This window comes from Cervus elaphus, unplaced genomic scaffold (genome assembly GCF_910594005.1).
Source record: "Cervus elaphus unplaced genomic scaffold, mCerEla1.1, whole genome shotgun sequence".
Classification (NCBI taxonomy): Eukaryota; Metazoa; Chordata; class Mammalia; order Artiodactyla; family Cervidae; genus Cervus; species Cervus elaphus.
The window spans coordinates 533,727-551,833 of NW_025316684.1; the positions used below are offsets into that span (position 1 = coordinate 533,727).

The window sequence follows — 18,107 nt, forward strand, 5'->3', positions numbered from 1 at the left end:
ATACAGAAGATATTAGGAATGCAGGAGAAGAACTTCTCCCACCCCCCGGGCCCCTGGGCCTCTGGCTTCAGTGCAACGTTCCAGGGTGGGGGAGGTGCAGGGGTGCACAACCTCTGGTGTGTGACCTCAGGCAGGATGTTTATAAATGCTCATTCCTTCCAGAAAAGGGCAATAATAGTCTCTTGTAGCAAAAACATACAGAACAGTACCTGCCATGGGTCAGGAGTGTTGGCAGGCAGCTCACAGTCGGTTACAGCAGCCACTTCCTGGCTGTCACAGGTGTGGCTCTGTTGGGTATTGGGGGTCCCCCTTGTGGGGTGTCTACTCTCACAGCCCCTACTCGCCCGCAGACACCCTGCGTGATGACCTCTGCTGCACAGTGATCACGGCAGCTGTGGTCTTCTCCATCGTATCTGTGCTGCTGTCTGTGCTGCTGTCCACCTTCTGCATCCACCGCTACCGCAAGAATGCCCACAAGCCGCCCATTGCCTCGGCTGAGATGACCTTCTGTCGACCCGCCCAAGCTTTTCCGGTCAGCTACTCCTCATCTGGTGCCTGCCGGCCCTCTCTGGACTCCATGGAGAACCAGGTCTCAGTGGACACCTTCAAGTTCCTGGTGAGGTTCTCCATGTGGCAGCAGGGCCAGGGAGGCAGCCCTTCCAGGTAGCCATGTGGGTAGCCTCTGGTCTAGGGCAGCTGGGGAAGGAGGGGGGGGGACAGAAGGGGCAGGGCCCTTGGGGTTGTTGCATCCTTGCCTGCCAGGAGGACCTCGTGAGCTTCCAGCTGTCTTCTAACCTCCACCGAGCTGTCTTTCAGGGAGGGCAGAAGGCAGGGGTGGGGCAGAGAGCGTGAATCAGTGTGGAAAAGGATGGGTGTGGATTTAAATGACTGAGATCTGGGCCATTAGGCTCCAAGGAGAGGGCAGGCCATGCTGTACCCACCTAAGATATCTCCTATGGAGGCCCCAAGTGCTGGAGGATGCAGCCTTGGGGGAGGCCCTGAGGAGGAGTGTGTGGGTTTTATTCTCAGAAGGTAGGACCACCCTAGGGCTGGAGGCTGATGTTCTGCCTTCATTTCCACGGGTCACTCTGCTGGGGAGTCTGTTGGGTAGGAGCCCCATGATGAAACACTGTCCCCATCCAGGCGAGAGAGACTGGCAGGTGGGGGGCCTGGCCGCAGCCAGGAGGGGATTCTGTCTGTGGCTTGGAGAGTGGGGTTGCTGAGAGGCCTCTCAGGCACCATCAGGGGAGCCTGGCCCCAGGACTCTGTGACTGGCCTGCCAAGAGGGGAGAATCAGCCCAAGCCTCCTCCTCCATGACATGGTCTGGGCCTGCAGTTAGTGTGGGAGGCTCAGACACCACCTCCTGCCCGGCCAGGCTGCTCCTCCGCCTGTCTGCCCTCCAGTGTTTTTGCTGAGGAGACTGAAATACTATGGGGACTGGGGGCTGGAGACCTCCCACCTGCTGAGTGTTTGGAACCAGCAAAGTCAGGAAGGAGGCCTCTGTGGCCACCACATCTGGGAATGGCCCTCGTGGCCCAGGGACGAGCCATTTGATTCCCTTATATGCCCTGACGGTTTGTGCTGAGACACACAATGAGAGAGGTTCTTCTGTGGGGGGGGGGGGCCACGGACCACTTTCAGCCTCTAGCCCAGAGTGCAGAGAAGCCAGAGCTGGGCCGGAGGCCCAGGACCACACTGACCAGCTCTGAGGTCTTAGACACATTATTCGACCCTTTGGCCTTAGTTCTGTCTTACATAAAGTGGGGAGGACACTTTGGGGTTTTAGCACTTTTAAAGAGAAACAAATGAGAGATATCCCCTCTTAGCCCAGTCTTTATGTGCAGTCAGCTGTTATCCAGTGCAGTGTGGACACCAGGGTGGTGGTGACTCTGTTGTCACCTTTGAGCCTGACTATGGATTCTTGGTAGAGGAGGAAATGGCAACCCACTCCAGTATTCTTGACTGGAGAATCTCATGGACAGAGGAGCCTGGCTACAGTCCATGGGAGTCAGACACGACTGCCTCTTTTGCAACTTAAAGAACAAACAACATGGGTTATTGGGGAAGCTGAGACACCAGGACACCTGGGGAGCTGGCTGGAAGGCGCCCCTGGCCGTGGTGCTTAGAGGAGCCTGCCTCTGCTCCCAGACGTAAGAACACAGGGTTCTGGTCCCTGGGGGGGGGGCAGTGGGTCACCAGTGTGTGTCTGTGGGTTAGGCGAGCCTGCCAGGCACATCATAAGCAGCCCCTGGAGCCATGCCCACACCCAGCCACAGCAAGACTTGGGGACCTGGGCATCCAGTGCTGACGGGAAGGCAGGTTCCAGACAGGCTTCAGCATCCCCAGAGTTCAGGTCTTCGAGCCAGTCTTGGGGTCTGGGAAGACCCCACCCCAGAGGGGTCTTCAGTGGGCATGGTGTGTTGGGAAGGCCGGTGTGTGCAAGTTCTGGCCAGTGGCTGGGCTGTGGGAGGAGCAGACTCTTCCACACATTGTCAGGGAGGGATGGGGGGGTACCTGAGGGGCACAGTGGTAACTTTCTAGAGGCTGCCACACCAGGAAGGTGTTCTTGACACCCCATCCTGTAGCTGGGAGTGCAGGGCTGGTAGGCAACTGGGGCCACAGCTGCCACTTGAGTTCTCTTGGAAGTCCTGGAGCCTGGGCCACTGTCAGTGCCTGGTGTCCAAAACAGAGGTGGTGCCATGAGGCTTGGGCCTGAGTCCCAGGGAAGAGGCTGTGGTCCCCCTGTGAGCACCTGTGGGTGCTGAGTAAACCCTGACTCTCTCACTGGAGATACCAGGCCCTGGGCCTGAGGTGGCCCAGGGCATCTATAGTAGATGGAGGCCAGTGAGGGTATGAGCATACGGAGTCCAGCCAGTCTGTGGCAACACCTGCCTTCCTGTGGGGGGACGCATCTTGTCATGGCACCTCAGGGCCTGACTGTGGGGTCTTGCCCTTGGACATGGTGACTGTCACCTGTCACTTCAGGTGACAGTCGGCCGTCTGCACATGGAGCTTGTCCGCCGGCTCTTGCCTTCTTCCTTTCTTCTTACCTTCGCCATCTCTCTTCCCTCTCTTTTTCCTTCAAACCCAATGTAGGAGGATCCCAAGTGGGAATTCCCACGGAAGAACTTGGTGCTTGGAAAAACTCTGGGAGAAGGTGAATTTGGAAAAGTGGTCAAGGCCACAGCCTTTCGGCTGAAAGGCAAAGCAGGGTACACGACTGTGGCTGTGAAGATGCTGAAAGGTACGTGCCCAGGCAGTACACAGGGGGCTCTGCCACTCACACCTGCGGGGGCCCCAGTGGGTGGATGAAGCCCTTATGACAGCCAGGACTCTGGCAATCAGCCTGCTGCCTCCTGAAGAACCAATACGCCTCCCCTGCTCTTCTTGAGTGGCTGCAGTCTAGGGACCTCCACCATGGATGATGTGGGCTGGTGTGGTCCCTGGAGAAGCAGGGTAAGACATTCCTCCCTTGAAAGCTTTCAGAGCCATGTTGCTTGTGTATCAATGTTGGGTAAAGATCCGAGTTTAAATTAAAAGCCCTTAAGTTCAAAACCGACAGCTCTCCCCACCTCAGTCTGCCCCATTAATTTCTTTCGCCAAGCGTCCACTGAGGTCCTGGTGAAGAGACCACCTGTAAGGACTGGCCCCTGTCCCCCAGGTCCCTGCCTTTCCCAGTCCCCATCCCCCCCAGCCCTTAGTGGGCCAGCACTGCCCCAGTCTTAGCACATGCTGGGTATCCTCACTGCTGCTTCTCAGCAGGGACTGGGTAGACAGTCCTCTGCCATGGCTGAGTTCTGCCTCAGCTTGACCAACTGAGGGCCCAGTGGCCATGTGATGGGCACATTTTAGGCTGATGCACTCTGATGTTCAGCAGTCGGGGAGCCATGCAGTGCCGGGTACTTTTGTGTACTTACCCAGGCCCTCAGACTGGGGTTGCCCCTTGTCTATGAGACCCCAGGCCCTAAGAGGGCACAGTGAGACTGGCCCTGGGTCACTCATGTGTGGTCCAAAGGGTTCCAATGCCCCATCTTGCAGCTGTCTTCTCATTTCCAGACAAGTCTACAGCCAGAGGCAGTGGCACAACTGGGCAGTGGGATGTGGGGCCATGACCCAGGAGGACAGTTGGCCAGGAGACCTCCACACCCAAGCTCCTGAGCACAACTATCTCTGCCCTTGGAAAACACACACTCAGCATGGCAAGACGACTTCTGTGAAGTCTCATGGCCTTCACCTTTCTCCAGGGCCTCACCCCCCTTTGCCAAGTGCTTGGTTGGCAGGTGTTTGGGGACACCAGGGAGTCCCTTTACCTCCCCAGAAGGGTTAATGAAGGGTTAACGCCACTGTCTTTGAGAGATGGTGATTGCAGGGAAATAATGCCATTTGCATGCATAGCCCAGCCCAGAAGGCTTTCCATGGAAAGACTCTGCTCACATGGAAGTGCGCTCCTCTGGTTCTTACTCCCTGTAGGCAATTGAGGCCGCTGTTGACCCTCCCATGGGCTGAGAGTAGCTCCAAGCAGTGAGGTCCTGGCAGGCCTCAGTCTGAACCTGAGTAGGATGTCTGGGAAGGAGACAAGTCTGTGTAGACCCCTCGTTTGCGCCTGTGACCCAGCATGGTGGTAGCAGGGACTTTGTGACCTGCTTTGTTTCTGTGCATTTCAGAGAATGCCTCCCCAAGCGAGCTGTGGGACCTGCTATCAGAGTTCAACCTCCTGAAGCAGGTCAACCACCCGCAAGTCATCAAGCTGTACGGGGCCTGCAGCCAGGATGGTAAGACCAGCCGGGGACTAGCAGCTGCTGGGCACAAGCCAGGGGCTCTGGGCTGCTCCATTCTGCATTCTCCCTCATCCCCATCCTTTTCTTCTCTGGCACCTGTCCTCTCTCTTCCTGGAAGCATGGTTTCTCTGGCTCTTGCCTGAAACTTGTGTGTCAGTGGACCATGAGGGCTGCCACAGGAGTGTTCCCTGGGGTCTCTGGCGACATCCTGGTTGTCAGCACCCTGCCCCAGGCTGAGCCCTTAAGACAGGGAAGTCCAGAGATGAGCAGTGTCTCCTGGGCACCTACTAGATATGCCATAACCTCCAGGTGATCTCAACCCCACCCCAGCCTGGGGTGGCAAAGGCAATGGCAGATCATTTTTCACATAAGAGCATTTTGCTCTATTAGTCTTCCAAAACTGCTTTGCCACCCTGGGGGCCTCCCACTTTGTGTGTGTGTGTGTGTGTGTGTGCATGTGCGCGTGGGTGCATGTGTATTTCGGGTGTGAGGGAGATGGGAGGCCGACAGGGAGAGAGCAGCAGGGGCACCAGTAGCACTCAGGGCCGGGCCTCGGGGAGGACTGTGGCCTGAGAGCAGGCAGGGCAGGGAGAGGGTGGCCAGGGGCAGTCCAGAACCTCTGCCTCCATCAGCTGTCCCCAGGCCATACTGTGGCAAGACCAGGGGTACAGAAAGTTCCTGACATCCGAGCAGCAGTGGTTATCTCCCAGGGCAGCTTCAAATGCAGTGACTGCTTGCCCTGGACACCCAGGAAAGAGGTTGTGGTCAACTGTCCAGGCAGCTGGCTTTGGAATCCAAAGCCCCTGCAAGATGGAGGAGCTTCCCAAGTGGCACTAGTGATAAAGAACCTGCCTGCCAATGCAGGAGATGTAAAAGACTTGGGTTCAATCCCTGAGTCAGGAAGATCCCTTGGAGGGGGACATGACAACCTACTCCACTCTTCTTGCCTGGAAAATCCCATGGACAGAGGAGCTTGGCAGGCTACAGTCTATAGGGTCACAAAGAGTCAGACATGACTGAAGTAACATAGTGCTGCAAGGTGGAGAGCAGAGTGATGGGAGAGTGAGCTGAGGCTTGAGTCCTCAGGCTGCTGGAAGCGATTGCCCCGTGCTGGCCCAACTTCTGCCTGCCCAGGGTCACCTAAGCAGCCAGCCCACGTACCTACTGCTCTGCCCCTAGGGCCACTGCTCCTCATCGTGGAGTATGCCAAGTACGGCTCCCTGCGGGGCTTCCTCCGAGAGAGCCGCAAGGCGGGACCTGGCTACGTGGGCAGCGGGGGCAGCCGCAACTCCAGTTACCTGGACAACCTGGAGGAGCAGGCCCTGACCATGGGCGACCTTGTCTCCTTTGCCTGGCAGATCTCACAAGGGATCCAGTACCTGGCTGAGATGAAGGTGCGTGCCGCCCCAGCCCCGCGCCCCCTCCGCCAGCGATTGGCCCGGGGTTCAGGGGTCCCTGCTGTTGTCTTTTCCACAGCTTGTCCATCGGGACTTGGCAGCCAGAAACATCCTGGTAGCCGAGGGCCACAGGATGAAAATCTCAGATTTTGGTCTGTCCCGAGATGTTTATGAAGAGGATTCCTACGTGAAGAGGAGCAAGGTACCAGGCTCTGGGGTGTGATGGCCTGAGGGCAGAGGGCATGGTCAGGGAGCCCACAGGGTGGGGACAGATTTTGATCTGAGGAAGATAAAGCGGGTTTTTAGAGTGCAAACTTCCAGTCCTCATCCCCGAACTCTTTCCTAGTCCTGGGTCCCCAGAGACCCAGAGCAGGACTCAGTCTTGAGCCTGTTCCTTCTCTTCCTCACAGCCACACGTGCTGTTTTGGAGCTCCCTGCTGGGAGTGGGGTTCCTGCAGCTTCTCTCACTTTTCATCACTATCACTTCTAAAGGTCACCCACCACTGCAGAAATAACAATCTTCTTGTCTGCAGTTGCTCCTCTCACTGCTGCAGAGTGAAGGTCACTGTTTTACTTTCTGTGTAACTTTAGTCCTTTGCTTGGGGAAAAGAAATGAATTAAACCCAAGCTTGCTAGTCATTCTTTACAGAAAGGATTGAACCACTTTACAGCAGGGTATGCTCCTGGTCCAAGGGCCTAGGAACGGCTGACTAAGTGAGTTTGGAAGGCAATCAGGAGGATCCTGGAGACAAAGTCCAGAGTTACAGTGTAGAGATTTGGGAAGCTTTTTCCAAGTCACTAAAACAGGTGGTTCGGGGACCTTCTTGGGAAACCTGGTTCCCTGGTATGGTCCCCTTCCCTGTGACATTGGTCTTGACTTTCTTGGTGCTGCTATCCTCCCAACCCCTTTCTAGTAGCCTCCCTGTGACAGACTAGACAGGGAAGATCACAGGCCCCCTCAAGACACACAGCTAAGCTGGCATTCAGAACAGATGCTGCTCAAAAAGAAAAACACAGAAAGCCACGACATACACTTCAGCTTTGCTCTGAGGGGCGAGTGAAGCCCAGGTGCTCCTGGGGCTGTGAGGATGACATTTGATTTCTTGTGGGGTTTCTGTTGTGACAGCACATCTTAGAAGTGCTGAAGGGGAAGTGGAGAGGGGTGCTCCCTACCCCGTGGAGGGGGCTGGATGGAACTTCCTGTTGATGCACTGGTCCTCGGGAAGGCCCTGTGTCACCCAGCAAGGAAGCACAAGGTGCCCAAGCTCGGCCCCTGAGAGCACAGCCTGCAGGTTGCATTGTTAGAAACACACACCCTCGAAGCAGTCACACTTCATGTAGGGTATGAATCCTAAATAGTACTTTAAAAAAAAAAAAAGAAGTACAATAAATGCATTAAAATCCAAAGCAAATGCCTTTTTTTTAATTGATTGTGCCTTGATGCTGACCTGTTTGTTGTTGTTTAATCGATCAGTCGTGTCTGACTCTTTGCGACCCATGGACTGTAGCCCAGCAGGATCCTCTGTCTATGGAATTCCCCAGGCAAGAATACTGGAGTGGGTTGCCATTTCCTCCTCCAGGGTATCTTCCTGACCCATGGATCAAACCCGCATCTCCTGCACTGCAGGTGGATTCTTTACCACTGAGCCACCAGGAAAGCCCGCTGATCTATTTGTACCAAAAAGCTATTTCTTAAGTTGCATTAGAAAGGATTTGTTAGGTTGAACTCCAGCCTCTCCATGGTGGAGGACAGTCTTTTAGAGGATGCTAAAAGGGCCCTGGGATAAAATAAGGGAAAAATCAGACTCAAGACACTCACATTGATTTCTTCGCTCAGAGCTTCTTAGAAAGGCCTTTAGTGTGTTCATTTGTGTCAGAAATTCCCAAGATGGAAACACTGGATGTTGGCTTCCCAGACCCCTTCACCCTCAGAAATCAGGGGAGATCTTGATGGAAGTGCTTCCAGCCTACCCACTGGGCAGCACCCAGGGTGCAGTGCCCCTGATCTCCCGAGAAGTGACCACAGTGGGGCCTGGCTTGCACTTAGCATCAATTCCTTGGGATGTGGTGCATGACCAGCACACCTTGTATAGCTGTGGGCAGGCCGACTGACTCCCTCGGGGGTCTCAGCCAAGCCTAGGAAGGCGGGGCTAGGACTCCAGCCCCTGTGAGGCTGGGCTGCTGGCCTCTACCCAGGAACACACTGGAGTCATTACTCAGTGTTCCCTAAGAGCTGAAAGAGCCTGAGATGTGTCCCCCACACACACCAGTTCCTAGGATCTCAGAGCAACGTTAATGCCTTTCTTTCACTCCTTCCTTAGGGTCGGATCCCAGTCAAGTGGATGGCCATTGAGTCCCTCTTTGATCATATCTACACCACCCAGAGTGATGTGTGAGTCTGGGTGTTGCCTTCCTGGGGTGGAGGTTACATGTATGCACCTGTCTGGGCAGCTCTGCTGGGGAACAGAGTTGCCCTGAGTCCCTGTCAGCTCATTCCAGCCGTCCAGAGTGACCTCCCCAAACTGGGGGGCTGTGGATGGGGAAGCTTTGTGTACTCACACAGCAAATGGCAAAGGCCCAGGCAGTAGTTCTGAGTGCCACGGTGGAATGCATGAGGATGTGAGCCATAGCTGCAGCCCCCTTGCCTCCCCCACCTCCCCTGCCCTCTCTTTGGACATCTCAGTGACACACAGTCCCAGCTGAACAGTTCCCTCTCTGTGAGCCTGAGTGTGAGCGGGCTTCAAGCAGGTCCCTGGAGACTGGTCCCCACCCAGAGACAGGTTTAGGGTGGAGTGACCTTGAATGGGTTTCCGGTACCCAAACTGCTCCAAGACCAAAACTCAAGTCTTCCAAGTCCAACTGCATTCTCAATTGTTTTGAAAACCACAACAGACTTGTTTCCAAATGTTCTGCTGTAAACAGCCTTGCATGTTTTAAATAAAGTAGGCTGTGAAAAGGCAATTCTTAAACAGTTTTAACAGCTGTGTTCTGATTACCAAGTGGACTGTAAAACAACTGGAAATGCAGGGGAAAGCATAATGAGACTAAAAGTCAATGGGGCCCCACCATCCCAAAATAACTACGGCCAGCACTCACAGGCCTTGCCTAGAGTTGTCCGTGGCATGCAGGCATTCTTTATTACTGTAAACGGGCTTGTGTGATAATGCTGTTTTGTGATGATTTTGTCCCCACTTGACAGTAAATTTTCCCTCACAGTTGATATTTTCCCATTGCAGTGTTTTTTCCTTTTAACATCTTATGAAAATTTCCAGGCACACAGAAAAGGTGAAGGGGTTTTGCAGAGTGCCCTGGTGCCCTGTGGCCTCAGTTTGACCTGCTTTTCACTGTGCTCATTTGCATTCCCTGTGCCGTCTCTGATGCTACAGAGCTTCACCTCAGGGGTCAGCCACCTGCCCTTTTTGGATATGGGGGCTGAGCTTGGGCAGCAGGTTGCCAGGGGGTTGGGGCAGGGCAGGCAGACACCTGGTCCCGCCTCCATTCCACTTCCATCTGTCTGGTCAGCCTAGGCTGAAACTGTGGGCACTTGGACCACTCTCTGTACAGGGAACTCGGGTCCTGTTGCTGCCCAGGGGGAGGATATCTGGGGCGCTGAGGATGCCACAGACTCAGTGCAGTCGCTCATTGGCCCTCTGGTTCTGCAGGTGGTCCTTTGGTGTCCTGCTGTGGGAGATTGTGACCCTGGGCGGCAACCCCTACCCTGGGATTCCTCCAGAGCGGCTCTTCAACCTTCTGAAGACAGACTATCGGATGGAGAGGCCAGACAACTGCAGCGAGGAGATGTGAGCATGCTTTCTCTGGTCCAGCCTCCCCAGCCACTGACACTCCAGGTTTTGGAGGGGTGGGGTCATGCACACTCATCCTTTCCCACTGCTGGGCAGCCCTGGGTGCCAGCCCTAGGCGAGCTGGGCAGCTGGAAGCAACGGGCTAAGACAAAGGCACAGATGACAGAGAACCACCCTTGGGCATGATGGCAGATGCTGGGGACCCAGATTCCACTGGGGGCTGGGTGGGCCTCCTGGGGGGACTTACAAGCTGAGGGGGAGCAGGACCCCAGGAGAGGTGGTGGAAGGATGAGGGAGCAGCTTCAGTCTAAGGCTAGAGACCTGTCCCAGGATGCTTGGGGAGGGGCAGGTAATTCAGAATGGCCCCAGGGGTACATACAGGGGAGCGCCCAAGTGGAGACACCAAGGCAGACAAAGAGCAGGCAGATGGCACCTGGACTTCAGCTCGAGGGCACCAGAATCTTCTCATCAAATGGTGGTTCCATCAGATGATCCTTGGAGAACAGGTTGAGAACACATGAGAAGGGGGTCGTCCATAGTTAGACACACACTGGTCCATTCATTCTACAAAGTCTGTCATGCACCTGCCATGTGCCTGGCTCAGGGCTGTGGGAGTGCAAGGGTGAGTAGGTGCTGCCTCCCTGGGCACCCTAGACTGGCAGGCACAGGCCCAGCACTCACCCACAAGGTGGCCCCTGCAGCCCTGCCAGAGCCCCAGGGGAGGGAGGGAGGGAGGTGCAAGACAGAGTGTGCTTGGCAGGTTTTTGTGTTCATACACAGTTCATCCTTCATAAGAGTTTTAAGGACTGGCATTTCTGCGTTAGCTGCCATAACAAGCATGGCTGGACCACAGCGCCAGACACTGTGAGCCCCTGCTGACCCATCATACCCTGGCCCAACTCAGAGAAGGATGTCAGTGACACAGGAACAGCTTTGGGATTTTGGACCAGAGCCTCTGGGGCCCAGGTGCACTGTACTGGGTGTGGTGGTTGTGACTGGGCAATCCTTGCTGGATTGTCACCACCCACCTGTTTGTCTCACCAGGTACAGTCTAATGCTGCAGTGCTGGAAGCGGGAACCAGACAAGAGGCCAGTGTTTGCCGACATCAGCAAAGACCTAGATATCTAAGATGATGGTTAAGAGCAGAGTGAGTACCCGGAGCCAATCCCTGGTGCCACTTCCCTCACCCCAGTTCATGGAATTCCCAATACAAAGGCAGAGTGCGGCTGTGCAGAGTGAGATGGTCATGTCGTCTCCTGGTAGGGGGCAGGGCAGACTGGGGGCAGGGGGCGGGGCGGGCACGAACCTTTATCCTTAATCCAGGCCTCTTGGACTTCTTGAAATTAGGGAGAAACCAGGATTTTTACCTTGACACTTAGGAAGAGCCCTCCACAGACAGGGGTGGGAAGAAGATATGCCAAAGCCAAACAAAATTATTTTCAATAATGGAACTTGAGGAAGTAAAGTTGGAATGAATGTGTCCTAAATTCAGATTCTATGAAGGGTCTGGCTAGGGGTGGGAAGTGAAGGGAGCAGTGGAAACTGTGACAAATAGTAACCTACCAGCTGGCTCTGAAGGACCTGTTACCATAGACAATGTAACCTGTAGGAATAAGAGTGCCAGCATGCCAGGGCTTTTTAAGGGATGTTTATGTTTCCCAGTTTTTATAGCAATTTCCAAAAGCTCAGTGTGGGCCAAACAACATATCTGTGTGCCTCCAGTTTACAACTCTAGGTGATAGAGGAAATCAACACAGTTTTCACTAATATTGATTGGGCAATGGGCTGCCTCCTGTATTCTGCCTTAGATGCTGGGGATGCAAGTAAAGAAAATAGACACAGACCTTGCTTGCCCTCTGGTGGTTTCATCCTTAAATTGACACAGTTACTGAAAGTTGTCATTTCTCCAAACATGGAAGGCAAGATGCATGGACTGGGCCCCTTGGAATAAAACCCAACCTTGGTGTATCGTTTGGGCACATCCTATGATTTGCCCTAAACAGAGGTAATAGCTGATGCCTACAAACAGCTTTCCTAGAACAGTGCTGAGAACCAGCCAGAAACACACTGGAAGCATTCTTGACACCTTTAACCAGGGCAGTGGAAGTAGCCGGTCCTCACAAATCATCCTGCTTGGGAGCTGAAGCCTCTAGCAGCATCTTATGCAAAACCCACACCGATGACTCAGATTTCTTGGTCCTGACTTGATATTGGAGATGGCAGGAGTGCCTGGAGGGAAGCCAGAAAGTGTGGAGCAGATGGGGAATGTGTCTTGGCCTTCCCACATGAGTCACGGGACTGCAATCCCAGAGCCTCAGGTTTTATAAACAGGCCTGTTCTCCAGTGCTGGGCCTGGTGCCCCTAGCGCTGCAGAGAGAGGACCAGAACAATGAGGGAACACATTTCTGCCTCCAAGAGGTGATTTTCTGTGATGAGGACCAGAGGCTGGGGGAACTCATGCTGACAGACCTGGCCAGGGGCTCAGATCTGGCGAGAGGTTGATAGGTGCGGGGTGGGACTCGGCTGGGGCTTCTGCTATCAGGCAGGGCGGGGGTGGGGAGGGGTGGGCATGTCCAGCAATGACCTGCTCCAGGAGTGACCAGGTCTCTCTCCCTTCCAGGACTACTTGGACCTGGCCGTGTCCACCCCATCCGACTCACTGTTGTATGATGATGGCCTGTCAGAGGAGGAGACACCCCTGGGGGACTGTAATAATGTTCCCCTCCCTCGCACCCTCCCCTCCACATGGATTGAAAACAAACTCTATGGTAGAATTTCACATGCATTTACTAGATTCTAGCCACGTTGTTCCTGCTCTCTGCACTGTCCTTACTCTCTGTAATGCTTTTTAAGAGTGTTTCTGGTTTGAATGAAACCAAAGTCTGCTCTGAACCTTTTTGTTTGTAAATGTCTGACTTTGCATCCATTTACATTTAGGCATTTTTTTTAAAACTATGTTTTTTTTAAAGGATGTGAAAATATGTGTGATGATCACATTGCCCAGCAGCTTAAGATGATAGAGGAGAGGGCGGGGCAGAACTCTCAGGGGATTTTTTTTTTTTTGGCTCCTCGCATTTTTCACACCTTTTCATGCTCCTCGCATTTTTCACACCTTTTCATGCTCCTCGTCTTTTTTTTTTTTTTTTGCTCCTCGTATTTTTCTCCCCTTTTCCTGCTCCTGGGATTTTTCACACTTTTCTTGCTCCTCGTATTTTCACACTTTTGATGCTCCTGTTATTTTTCACACTTTTCTGCTCCTCGTATTTTTCTGTTTTTTTTTTTTTTTTTTTTGCTCTTCGTATTTTTCTCCCCTTTTCCTGCTCCTGGGATTTTTCACACTTTTCTTGCTCCTCGTATTTCCACACTTTTGATCCTCCTCTTATTTTCCCCCCTTGTCTGCTCCTCGTATTTTTCTTTTTTTTTGCTCCTCGTATTCTTCTCCCCTTTTTCTTCTCCTCGTGTTTTTCCCGCTTTTCTTGCTCCTCGTATTTCCACACTTTTGATCCTCCTCTTATTTTCCCCCCTTGTCTGCTCCTCGTATTTTTCTTTTTCTTTTTTTTTTTTTGCTCCTCGTATTCTTCTCCCTTTTTTCTTCGCCTCGGGTTTTTCAAACCTTTCTTGTTCCTCGTATTTCCACACTTTTGATCCTCCTCTTATTTTTCCCCCTTTTCTGCTCCTCGTATTTTTCTTTTTTTTTTTTTTCGCTCCTCGTATTGTTCTCCCCTTTTTCTTCTCCTCGTGTTTTTCCCACTTTTCCTGCTCCTCGTATTTCCACACTTTTGATCCACCTCTTATTTTCCCCCCTTTTCTGCTCCTCGTATTTTTCTTTTTTTTTTTGCTCCTCGTATTGTTCTCCCCTTTTTCTTCTCCTCGTGTTTTTCCCACTTTTCTTGCTCCTCGTATTTCCACACTTTTGATCCTCCTCTTATTTTCCCCCCTTGTCTGCTCCTCGTATTTTTCTTTTTCTTTTTGCTCCTCGTATTGTTCTCCCCTTTTTCTTCTCCTCGTGTTTTTCCCACTTTTCGTGCTCCTCGTATTTCCACACTTTTGATCCTCCTCTTATTTTCCCCCCTTGTCTGCTCCTCGTATTTTTCTTTTTCTTTTTGCTCCTCGTATTGTTCTCCCCTTTTTCTTCTCCTCGTGTTTTTCCCACTTTTCTTGCTCCTCATATTTCCACACTTTTGATCCTCCTCTTATTTTCCCCCCTTTTCTGCTCCTCGTATTTTCTTTTTTTTTTTTTTTTTGCTCCTCGTATTGTTCTCCCCTTTTGCGTCTCCTCGTGTTTTTCCCACTTTTCTTGCTCCTCGTATTTCCACACTTTTGATCCTCCTCTTATTTTTCCCCCTTGTCTGCTCCTTGACTTTTTCTTTTCTTTTTTTTTTTGCTCCTCGTATTGTTCTCCCCTTTTTCTTCTCCTCGTGTTTTTCCCACTTTTCTTGCTCCTCGTATCTCCACACTTTTGATCCTCCTCTTATTTTCCCCCATTGTCTGCTCCTCGTATTTTTCTTTTTTTTTTTGCTCCTCGTATTGTTCTCCCCTTTTTCTTCTCCTCGTGTTTTTCCCACTTTTCTTGATCCTCATATTTCCACACTTTTGATCCTCCTCTTATTTTCCCCCCTTTTCTGCTCCTCGTATTTGTCTTTTATTTTTATTTTTTTGCTCCTCGTATTCTTCTCCCCTTTTTCTTCTCCTCGTGTTTTTCCCACTTTTCTTGCTCCTCGTATTTCCACACTTTTGATCCTCCTCTTATTTTCCCCCCTTGTCTGCTCCTCGTATTTGTCTTTTATTTTTATTTTTTTGCTCCTCGTATTCTTCTCCCCTGTTTCTTCGCCTCGGGTTTTTCACACTTCTCTTACTCCACGTAGTGGCATACTGTTGATCCTCCTCTGATTTTCGCCCCTTGTGTTCTCCTCGTTTTTGTATTTTGCTTTTTTTTTCTTGCTCCTCGTATTCTTCTCCCCTGTTTCTTCGCCTCGGGTTTTTCACACTTCTCTTACTCCACGTAGTGGCATACTGTTGATCCTCCTCTGATTTTCGCCCCTTGTGTTCTCCTCGTTTTTGTATTTTGCTTTTTTTTTCTTGCTCCTCGTATTCTTCTCCCCTGTTTCTTCGCATCAGCATTTTCACACTTCTCTTACTCCACGTAGTGGCATACTGTTGATCCTCCTCTGATTTTCGCCCCTTGTGTTCTCCTCGTTTTTGTATTTTGCTTTTTTTTCTTGCTCCTCGTATTCTTCTCCCCTGTTTCTTCGCCTCGGGTTTTTCACACTTCTCTTACTCCACGTAGTGGCATACTGTTGATCCTCCTCTGATTTTCGCCCCTTGTGTTCTCCTCGTTTTTGTATTTTGCTTTTTTTTTCTTGCTCCTCGTATTCTTCTCCCCTGTTTCTTCGCATCAGCATTTTCACACTTCTCTTACTCCACGTAGTGGCATACTGTTGATCCTCCTCTGATTTTCGCCCCTTGTGTTCTCCTCGTTTTTGTATTTTGCTTTTTTTTTCTTGCTCCTCGTATTCTTCTCCCCTGTTTCTTCGCATCAGCATTTTCACACTTCTCTTACTCCACGTAGTGGCATACTGTTGATCCTCCTCTGATTTTCGCCCCTTGTGTTCTCCTCGTTTTTGTATTTTGCTTTTTTTTTCTTGCTCCTCGTATTCTTCTCCCCTGTTTCTTCGCCTCGGGTTTTTCACACTTCTCTTACTCCACGTAGTGGCATACTGTTGATCCTCCTCTGATTTTCGCCCCTTGTCTGCTCCTCGTATTTGTCTTTTATTTTTATTTTTTTGCTCCTCGTATTCTTCTCCCCTGTTTCTTCGCCTCGGGTTTTTCACACTTCTCTTACTCCACGTAGTGGCATACTGTTGATCCTCCTCTGATTTTCGCCCCTTGTGTTCTCCTCGTTTTTGTATTTTGCTTTTTTTTTCTTGCTCCTCGTATTCTTCTCCCCTGTTTCTTCGCCTCGGGTTTTTCACACTTCTCTTACTCCACGTAGTGGCATACTGCTGATCCTCCTCTGATTTTCGCCCCTTGTGTTCTCCTCGTTTTTGTATTTTGCTTTTTTTTTCTTGCTCCTCGTATTCTTCTCCCCTGTTTCTTCGCCTCGGGTTTTTCACACTTCTCTTATTCCACGTAGTGGCATACTGTTGATCCTCCTCTGATTTTCGCCCCTTGTGTTCTCCTCGTTTTTGTATTTTGCTTTTTTTTTCTTGCTCCTCGTATTCTTCTCCCCTGTTTCTTCGCCTCGGGTTTTTCACACTTCTCTTACTCCACGTAGTGGCATACTGTTGATCCTCCTCTGATTTTCGCCCCTTGTGTTCTCCTCGTTTTTGTATTTTGCTTTTTTTTTCTTGCTCCTCGTATTCTTCTCCCCTGTTTCTTCGCCTCGGGTTTTTCACACTTCTCTTACTCCACGTAGTGGCATACTGTTGATCCTCCTCTGATTTTCGCCCCTTGTGTTCTCCTCGTTTTTGTATTTTGCTTTTTTTTTCTTGCTCCTCGTATTCTTCTCCCCTGTTTCTTCGCATCAGCATTTTCACACTTCTCTTACTCCACGTAGTGGCATACTGTTGATCCTCCTCTGATTTTCGCCCCTTGTGTTCTCCTCGTTTTTGTATTTTGCTTTTTTTTTCTTGCTCCTCGTATTCTTCTCCCCTGTTTCTTCGCATCAGCATTTTCACACTTCTCTTACTCCACGTAGTGGCATACTGTTGATCCTCCTCTGATTTTCGCCCCTTGTGTTCTCCTCGTTTTTGTATTTTGCTTTTTTTTTCTTGCTCCTCGTATTCTTCTCCCCTGTTTCTTCGCCTCGGGTTTTTCACACTTCTCTTACTCCACGTAGTGGCATACTGTTGATCCTCCTCTGATTTTCGCCCCTTGTGTTCTCCTCGTTTTTGTATTTTGCTTTTTTTTTCTTGCTCCTCGTATTCTTCTCCCCTGTTTCTTCGCCTCGGGTTTTTCACACTTCTCTTACTCCACGTAGTGGCATACTGTTGATCCTCCTCTGATTTTCGCCCCTTGTGTTCTCCTCGTTTTTGTATTTTGCTTTTTTTTTCTTGCTCCTCGTATTCTTCTCCCCTGTTTCTTCGCATCAGCATTTTCACACTTCTCTTACTCCACGTAGTGGCATACTGTTGATCCTCCTCTGATTTTCGCCCCTTGTGTTCTCCTCGTTTTTGTATTTTGCTTTTTTTTTCTTGCTCCTCGTATTCTTCTCCCCTGTTTCTTCGCCTCGGGTTTTTCACACTTCTCTTACTCCACGTAGTGGCATACTGTTGATCCTCCTCTGATTTTCGCCCCTTGTGTTCTCCTCGTTTTTGTATTTTGCTTTTTTTTTCTTGCTCCTCGTATTCTTCTCCCCTGTTTCTTCGCCTCGGGTTTTTCACACTTCTCTTACTCCACGTAGTGGCATACTGTTGATCCTCCTCTGATTTTCGCCCCTTGTGTTCTCCTCGTTTTTGTATTTTGCTTTTTTTTTCTTGCTCCTCGTATTCTTCTCCCCTGTTTCTTCGCATCAGCATTTTCACACTTCTCTTACTCCACGTAGTGGCATACTGTTGATCCTCCTCTGATTTTCGCCCCTTGTGTTCTCCTCGTTTTTGTATTTTGCTTTTTTTTTCTTGCTCCTCGTATTCTTCTCCCCTGTTTCTTCGCATCAGCATTTTCACACTTCTCTTACTCCACGTAGTGGCATACTGTTGATCCTCCTCTGATTTTCGCCCCTTGTGTTCTCCTCGTTTTTGTATTTTGCTTTTTTTTTCTTGCTCCTCGTATTCTTCTCCCCTGTTTCTTCGCCTCGGGTTTTTCACACTTCTCTTACTCCACGTAGTGGCATACTGTTGATCCTCCTCTGATTTTCGCCCCTTGTGTTCTCCTCGTTTTTGTATTTTGCTTTTTTTTTCTTGCTCCTCGTATTCTTCTCCCCTGTTTCTTCGCCTCGGGTTTTTCACACTTCTCTTACTCCACGTAGTGGCATACTGTTGATCCTCCTCTGATTTTCGCCCCTTGTGTTCTCCTCGTTTTTGTATTTTGCTTTTTTTTTCTTGCTCCTCGTCTTCTTCTCCCCTGTTTCTTCGCCTCGGGTTTTTCACACTTCTCTTACTCCACGTAGTGGCATACTGTTGATCCTCC

The 18,107-nt window shown here is 51.0% G+C and overlaps 1 protein-coding gene across 1 annotated transcript in view; it reads left to right on the forward strand.

The window, feature by feature from the left end:
• Positions 1 to 12,872, forward strand: part of LOC122691250 (proto-oncogene tyrosine-protein kinase receptor Ret-like) — a 49,281-nt gene extending 36,409 nt beyond the window's left edge. The window contains 10 exon segments of the mRNA XM_043897906.1: positions 351 to 616; positions 3,098 to 3,245; positions 4,666 to 4,773; positions 5,959 to 6,173; positions 6,256 to 6,378; positions 8,498 to 8,568; positions 9,839 to 9,976; positions 11,024 to 11,102; positions 11,104 to 11,127; positions 12,601 to 12,872. Coding sequence (XP_043753841.1) covers positions 351 to 616; positions 3,098 to 3,245; positions 4,666 to 4,773; positions 5,959 to 6,173; positions 6,256 to 6,378; positions 8,498 to 8,568; positions 9,839 to 9,976; positions 11,024 to 11,102; positions 11,104 to 11,127; positions 12,601 to 12,780 — 1,352 coding nt within the window. The 3' untranslated portion in view covers positions 12,781 to 12,872.
• Positions 12,873 to 18,107: the final 5,235 nt, after the last annotated feature.